Here is an 8,996-nt window from a genome sequence, read left to right as displayed (position 1 = left end):
AGGTTTTTATACTCGTATTTGCAAAACCACTCATACTGCAAATTATAGACATTCTTTTTAGCATTGTGTGAATTTTTCGTTTAGAAATTCACGAAAGCGAGCACATAAAGCTGTGACCTTTCGCAACTATCGTATCTATGGTCATCGGCAAGAAGTAAAAAAAAAATAAAGTAAGCTAGACCACCTACTTTTTTGTAAAACAGAATCTAAATTACAGCTTTCGAATAAATAAAAAATAAAGTGAAATTCTTTTAATAGGGGTGTTTCTGGACAAAAAATTGCTAATAAAACAATGAAATGGCGGGTGATCCTGTTTTCGTTTTCGGCAATCGGGTCAAAGGAACAAAAATGAATGCAGATCTAAATATTAAGTCGTTCGCAGAACTGAAGTTCTTTGTTCTTGTTGTCATATTTTGACATATAAGGGATAGTAGTTTTTAAAGAATATGTATGCGACTTGGGCAACTTAGGTTGCACGGAATATAACACCAATTAGCTTGGTCTGCGAGGGTGGCAACAGCCTTGAAACTCGATACATCATCGAATGACTATTTACAAAGTGAGAATTGTTTTATCCTCACTAATTAAAATAAAAAAAGGAGGTTATAATAGGTGAAGTTTTGCATTAGGCGTAAACTTACGACATTTTTGGGAGCGCTGAATTTGTCACAGATTTGTGTTTACCCCATTAATAAAACTGACTGTAATATAAATTAAGAACACTATCTAAGAAGATAAGAGTGATTCATTTTGCAAAACGTAATTTATTCATATTTTTTAGACACCCACAACAATTTAGGATTCAGAATAACTTTTTCTATGGAATACCAAGTTATTTGAAAAACCCGATAATTACGCGCTGTTAAAAAAACTGGTTGATATTTCACTTAAATAACTCACTTTAACCGCTATAAAGAATAAGTATTGTAATGCAAATTCTGTCTTTTTACACAGGATTTTATGTTAATATTCCAAACGTATGTGAATAAAAGAAATTGTCACAGCTCCACAGTCTTTTAATAATTACATTACCTGTATTTAATAAAATATGCAAGTGTCATCTTTGTAAGATTTGTCAGACCATTAAAATGAGATAAAGAAAGAAGAAATTAAGGATATTTTTTTAGTTCAAATAGTATTTAAGTGCAAGTTGCAGCTTTTCGCAGATTTACCAGGACTAAAAAAAAGCTTGAACTAAAATATAGTTCAATTTTACTTCGTACTATTTAAGTTAAGTTATATAATTTAATTAACTATAATTATTCTACCGACATAAGGAATTCAGCAACTAAGTTTTAAGTTAAACCATGGATCAATTAATAAACTCAGTCAAAAGTTAAAATATTACAGAATACATCTTAATTTTTTGTTCTCAATTAAATTATTCTAGAATGAGTTGAGTCCCTAGAATGTTTTTTTTACTTATGCATCTCTAAATTGTCTGATTTCAGGTGTCTGATTTCGTCACACGAAATTAAGTTCTTGGATTATTATTTTTTTAACTTTCAAATTAAATGTTCGAAAAGGTTACATCTTTTAGTAATCTGTGAAATTATAAATTATGCAAATGGGGTTTCCGATTCAATGGTTTATATTTTCCTCATAAATATTGTCTGTTTGGAAATAATTTAATTTGATAAGAAAGAAAGTCTAAATCATTTAAGAACCAACTTTTATTAAATATCTGTTTATGAAGTTTAACTACTTGCTCCTTAAACGTTCTTAAACAAATGAATTTTTATGAGCATTAATGTGAAGAAAAAAAACTATTTTAGAACCATCAAGGCAAACATAAAAACATTTAAAAGTCTTACTAACGTAAATGCTTATATGAAATTAAACAAAAACAAATAATAAATAAACACATAAAAAAAATAGAAATCAAACATTTTTGTTGTTTATTTGAATATATACAAGTTTAAGAGCGAGATTATGCAAAAGTATGATGATGGAATGAATTTGAAAATGGAGAAAATAAGAAAACAATTTTGCATATTTTCAAGATCCATAGCTATTAATTAATGATTGTAAGTAGCATATTTACTTTTTGGTGGAGAATAAATAGGTACCCAAGAACTGTGCTCACTCTTATAACTTTTTCCCTTCATGGAATGATGATACTTTTCTTTATGTCTTTGTTGTGGGTAATGTTGGATCAGAGTTTTTGATGGGTAAGCAATTTCGTCATGGTACTGTTTTTGCTGAATCGGAGTTTTCGAAAAATATTCTTCTTTTTCGAAGTACTGTTGTTGAATCGGTGCTTTTGAAGGATAAACTTGCTCTTCCTGGTATTGTTGTTGCAATTGTTGAATCGGGATTTTTGGATAATATTGCTTTTTTTCATAATTATTTTCTTGAAATGATAATTCTTTTTGGGCAGGGAAATCAGGTATTTTTGAATGGTAAACATTTTCTTCGTGGTATTGTTGTTGCAAATGATGGGTTGGAATTTGCGGAGGATATTTCTTTTCTTCGTAATTTTGTTGATGGAAATGCGGTGTTTTTGAATGATATTCCTTTTCCTGATGATATTGCTGTTGCAAATGATGCGTCGGATAATCATATTTTGTATGCTGTTGTGTGTAAATTTGCTCCGGGTACTTTGTTTTGGCGTATAAAGTTTGCAATTTGTAGGGAGGTGGCTCAGCGTATATATGTACGTCTGCTGGGTCTTCATTTTCAACTCCAGGCTCGTTAGTCTTGATTTTCGCACGGAAACCCTAATTAAAAATAATAGGAAAAAAAGAAAAAGTGAAAAAACTGAACCAATAGTAAATTAAAAAATATAGAAATTGTTTCTCTACCTCTAATGCCTATAACTTTTCACTTCATTTTTAATAAGGACTTTAAAAACATACTTTAAGAGATATGCATGAACGGTGAAAAAACATTTTGGAAAAACTACCGTATCATTTAAGTTATTAATTCTTATTGCCACACATTTAGTAAAAAATAAAAAATAAAGCTTAGAAGTAATTTTAATCGAATAAATGATTTTTTGCTATGCTCTAAAGTATAGTAACAAAATTACAGAATTTTACCACAGTTAGCAAATTTTATCACAAATTCTAAAACCATATTTTATTAAGGATTTTATCCAAATCATTACCAACGTGCTTCAGTAAAACTTGCCACAGTTTTTAGTATTCCTCTCGAACCAGAGACAGGGTAAATTTTACCATTTTGTAAATTTTACCAGGATAAATTTTTCGAATTATTACAAAATGAGTCGGTCGGTAAAAATCACAGAGCTTGTTGTTCCCATGGAGCACGGTGAGCGTAAAGAGCAATTTGGTGTTCCATACTCTTTTTTGCTGTGTGAAAGTACATTTTATGAAGCCCAAATGAAACGTATGTACTTAAACTTTTGATGCTGGCTTCGGGTAAAGAAGTATAATTACTTTTTTGCAAAAATATATCGAAAGAAATCTTTCATTCTATTACCTTTCTTAAACTTTTTCAAAATTTCTCTCACGAAGTTTACCCGAAAAAAATTTTCAAGGCTTTTTCAGTTATCTTATTGTGTTTTAATTACAATTTCTTATATTTCCCTATCTTTTAGGGTAGACTTTAAAGAACTATAGTCATTTTTTCTTGGAACTCCTGATTTCATTTTGTTGAAATGACAATTTGCGAAAAACAAGAGAAGTGAAGATAAACGGATCATATCTAGTTTTCTTCATTATCTTCAGAATGTACTCCATTCTTCATTAATATAAATGGCAAATTAAGTTGCATATTAAAAATTCCTGAGGTGTAATACAATCACTTTATTAAAAAACTAAAGATATTTCAGATCAAATAGTGTGTTCATTGAATTATAAAATATTTTTAAGTTTCAACACATACAGATAGAGACGCAAATGTGATTTTAATGTTAGCAACAACATTTACCTCAAAACCCCAACAAAGTTTATAAATGATTATCAAATAAACCAAACAAGCATGAAATAATAGTAAATTTTGCTATGCTAGTTTATGTACTTTGAGGTTCGCATTAAGCTTGCATAAACAACCCTTTTATATTGAGATTGAATTTGCATTTACAAAACAAGGCTAGAAAACCTTCTGAAAGCGATGATGTACTATGATTCACAAATCAAGAGTAGAAAGCATTCACAAACAGAAAATAAATGCAACTTCTCAAGATCTATATTAGGTTTCAGAAATCATGACTAAAGCAAGATTTATTTCCGTAACCTTTTATATACTTTTTTTAACACTTTAAAAGTGAAGGTTTGCCTGATTATTAAGTTTTCAACACAAATAAAATGTTGCCTGGACAAAGCTATATTGTAATGTTTACAATAAAAGCTAAAAAAGTAAGATTTTTTGCATGTTTTTATTCAATCCTAAAGAAAACAAGCTCGGATTACTATTATTTCTACTATTTAAAAAAATTATAAATTACTCAAACTTTCCATGCCAACCAAAGGAAAATAAAAGTACTACGTTTTCGATAAGGTTACTTGCTATCCGGGTATGTATATTCTTAAGTATTATTTTTGATACATATTAAATATTTTTCTTCTACTCTTTCATTTAAAAAAAATAACGTTGTTATTAAAAGCAGTGTTCTCAAAATCTTTTAGTTCATGCTATTTTAGGTGGAGAAATGTTTATTTTACTTATTTGACTATTATTACAGATTGCAAGGACGAAATATTTTTTTATAAAAATAATCTTACCTCGTGATCAGCTATGTAATCAACATGTCTATAAATTCCGTACGCATCTGTATATCCATAAGAACCTTTTTTGTAATTGTATTCATCACTCTCTTCTTTGTGAAAATGAGCATTTCCTTTACCATCTTTAATTTCATAGCCGAATTGGTAAGGATCGGTTTTCTAAATAAGGAATATAATATTATATGTAATGATATATAATAAACTAATAAAATTTTAAGATGTTTTGACAGCAATGTTACAAAAAAAATTAAAAGGGTAGTAAAAAATTTTAAGTCTTCTCATAACTTGTTTTTCTAGGAATATTTTCAAATTTCTCTACTTCTCTTACTTATATTATCCAATTAAACTTTATTTTAAAAAATTCATAGTTTCGATCATAATATAGGATAAGCAAATAAATCGTCCCGGATAAGCAAACATCCCGAATAAACCAATTTATACAAATTTTAATGGATAAATGGTAGAAAATTTAAGATTATCATACAATTAAACATTAAGATTATCAGTTCAATCCCGTTAAACTGCAGGGCTAAAAGGAATGAAAGGGCTGGTTCACTCCTTTGAAGAAACTCTCGCTGCGCCAAACCTCCGATTTTCGCCTGTGACGTCACGGAGGCGCAAAGCTTGAACTTTTACTTTAAGAACGGAGCGTTCTGTCTAACTAACCGTAACTTAAACGCTTGTCAATTGCAAACAAGCTACCTAATCTTTCGTAAAAGTATGCATAGAAATAAAAATTTCAGAAATTCCGAAAATAATGATATTCTAGCCAACAAAATATAATACATGACTTAACTAAGTCCATTCCTATGTCTTGGGATATTGACCTTAACTAGGAAAAGAAAATGATCAATTCACAAGAAAAAGAAGGACTGAATTATATTGCTGGTTAGATAGCATTTCGCCTTAAAAATATTGATTCAAAAATTAGAAATAACATTTTCTCAGTACATCCAACAACAAGGGAACAATACGGAATGGATAAATTTTTCTAAGGTAGGATTAATTGTTCCGTTAGCAGCATGGATGGAAGTGCGTCCGAAAAAGTGTCATCAAAGAACTTATAAATGAATTAGAGGGACGATATCCCGCAGTGAATAAAACAGCAACACGATTATTTTGTCTAACTTTTGTATAACTTTTTGGCAAAAAAAAAAATTATTACGTAACTTAGTCTGTAAAATCAAAATCAAAGCATAAATATGTTTAAGTTTACGTACGCATTTTCCATTCATAGCACGTTCATGCAATAGTGAAGTGCATTTTTTTCTTTTTCTTATTCTTATTCTTTATACTTTTTATACCTATACTTTTCGAGTTCCCTAACTCGAAAGATGATAAAATTACATGAAATCAATAGAAAAAAGAAAAAAATTATAGTCACAATATCGTTTATCTTGAAAAAAGGCAAGAATGTTTCATATTCAATCACTTACATATTCGTGATGTTGAGGATAAGATGTTTTCAGTTCATATCCATTTTCCACAGGCTCTGTGATGTATTTCTTATGAGAAAATACTCCACAAAGCAAAGTAAGGAACCATATGTACGTTGTCTAGAAGAACAAAAAGGATACATAAATTTATTGTGATANTTCATAACTTGTTTTTTCATGAATATTTTCAAATTTCTCTACTTCTCTTACTTGTGATGTATTATCTTCACAGTATTATCCAATAAAACTTTATTTAAAAAAATTAATAGTTTTGATCATAATATAGGATAAGCAAATAAATCGTCCCGGATAAGCAAATATCCCGAATAATCCAATTTATACAAATTGTAATGAATAAATGGTAGAAATTTTAAGATTATCATACAATTAAACATTATTAGTTCAATTAATACAAAATAAAAAGTGCTAATAAGACATTTTAATTTTATTTAGATTCACAATTCATGTAGTTAAAAGGAAAAACATAGATGCAGTTTACCTGACTGTTTTGAATTATGAATTTATATGAGTTTGTTTCTTATTTACACTCTTCTGTACATTTGGCACTCTTCTGTAATTATATTTTGATTTAAAGACTTTGAATGAAATGAATTTAAAGACTGAATGAATTTAAAGACTGTGAATCAAGTCTTTGAATGAAAGTATAAGGTAAAAAAAAAATTTACGTAACTAAGTCTGTAAAACCAAAATCAAAGCACAAATCTGTTTAAGTTTACGTACGCATTTTCCATTCATAGCACGTTCATGCAAAATTGAAGTGCATTTTATTATTTTTCTTTATACTTTTTATACCTATACTTTTTGAGTTCTCTAACTCGAAAGATGCTAAATTACATAAAAGCAAACGAAAAAATAAAATAAAAAAATTATCTTCACAGTATCGTTTATCTTGAAAAAAAGCAAGAATGTTTCATATTCAATCACTTACATATTCGTGATGTTGAGGATAAGATGTTTTCAGTTCATATCCATTTTCCACAGGCTCTGTGATGTATTTCTTATGAGAAAATACTCCACAAAGCAAAGTAAGGAACCATATGTACGTTGTCTAGAAGAACAAAAAGGATACATAAATTTATTGTGATACATAACCCAACTGAACACAAATTGTACAACTATCAGAATTTGTTTCAAAACTATAAATAATACAACACCTGGGCAATTCAAAACATTTTTAATTTTTTTCCTCTTTAACACAACAACGTAAAGTCATCAAAAAAGTATTTTTTCATACATAGGAAGTTATTATTAGTCATGCATTATGTAGCATTGCGTTAGAAGTTATTATTGTTATTACGAAAATGCATTTTTAAAGAAAAAAATTTATTGATTTACAACATATTTTCCATAAAACGGCACTTTTATTTCTTTAAGAGGATAAGTTTTCTTTTAATAATTCTCCAAAAAGGTTATTAAATGAATATGAAGGGGATGGATGAAATAATGGAAACTGTTCTGCACCAATACATTTTTTCATATTTCTCAATAAATAAAAGAATCCTTTTATAACTTAAGAAGAGTTTAGATCATGCGATCTTATACTTCTCCTTAAAGTTTAAAGCTTTTAGAGGTTGAGGGACTGTCAATAAATTACAAACGGAAAATAGTATTTTTGAACACCCAATGCCAAAAACTGTAGGAATAAATTAGTAACTTGTAATAATTATTTTGGTAATTATATACGATAATTTCAAAAATTTCGTAAACCTAGCTTGATATTTATGGAGAGATTGATATTTTATGAAAAATAATATTCTTTGTAGTATGCTTTTTTGTTATAACTTTAAAAATATTAAATGAAATTAAGTCAAATTTTTGTAGCAATTTAAAATTAACTTGAAAATTATTGCTTTAAGAAATTTGTTTGAAATTGCGCAAAATATGAGTAATTAAGATAATTATTTTATAATGCGCATAAGCAGGAATTTTAAATTTTTTTTCTCATTGTAATGAATCGTATTTGGCAGCTTAAAAAAGAAAAATCCGACTTGAATATCTTAAAAATTTAAAAAGTTCCAAGCAATTTTCAAAGTAGTTTTTATACTTTTTAAAAGAAATTAAAATGATAAGAGGTTTTCCACATATTTTATTTTGTACTATTAAACAAGATTTATTAAAAATGGCTCCGGCAATGTTGGGGATCATCCTCCATTAAAGCATCTTTTCTTTCACCTGTTTTCTTTCCTTATACAATCATATTTTGATGTATAAACGCTTATTATGAGGAATTATCGTGTTATTTAATTTTGTCTTATGATTAAAAAATAATATTTAATAAATAAAATAATTTACGAAAATAATATTTAAGATATTCAAATCGAACTTTTTTATTAGCTGCTAAATACAATTCTCTACTAAATTTTGAGAAAAAAGTTTCATATTTTTCCTGCACATGTGCAGTATTAAAAAAATACTTTGATTTCTAGTATCTTACGCAGTTTTAAATAAATTGTTCTAAAATTTTAAAGAAATAATTTTTCTATTAATTTTAAATTGCTCTAAAAATTTTGTTTAATTTTATTGAATATTTTTAAAGTTATAACAAAAATCCGTTAGACAAAAAAATAATTTTCTATAAAAATGTCTACATCTCTATAAATATCTAAGCTAAGTTTACGAAATTTTGCGCAATTATCGTATATAATAACCAAAATAATTGTTACAAGTTACAAATTTATTCCTACATTGTGTTCAAAAACACTATTTCCGGTTCGTAATTTATTATCAATCCCTCAAATCTCTAAAGCATTAAACTTCATAGAAAATTGTGAGAAATCGCATGATATGAATACTTCTCAAGTTATAAAACAATTCCCAATTATTTCTTGAGAAATATGATAAAATATAT

General features: G+C 27.8%; 1 protein-coding gene across 1 annotated transcript; it reads right to left on the bottom strand.

Moving 5' to 3' along the window:
• Positions 1–1,899: 1,899 nt before the first annotated feature.
• Positions 1,900–6,883, bottom strand: LOC107442646 (sex-determining region Y protein-like). The gene is made up of 4 exons (XM_043049732.2): positions 6,869–6,883; positions 6,128–6,247; positions 4,689–4,850; positions 1,900–2,720 (listed from the first exon to the last, which is right to left on the bottom strand). The coding sequence occupies exons 1-4, from the start codon at positions 6,881–6,883 to the stop codon at positions 2,019–2,021; spliced, it is 999 nt and encodes a 332-aa protein (XP_042905666.1). The 3' UTR covers positions 1,900–2,018.
• Positions 6,884–8,996: the final 2,113 nt, after the last annotated feature.

Source organism: Parasteatoda tepidariorum, chromosome 5, assembly GCF_043381705.1.
Source record: "Parasteatoda tepidariorum isolate YZ-2023 chromosome 5, CAS_Ptep_4.0, whole genome shotgun sequence".
Taxonomy (NCBI): Eukaryota; Metazoa; Arthropoda; class Arachnida; order Araneae; family Theridiidae; genus Parasteatoda; species Parasteatoda tepidariorum.
The sequence above is the reverse complement of the archived record's forward strand: the minus strand, read 5'-3'. Positions and strand labels throughout refer to the sequence as shown.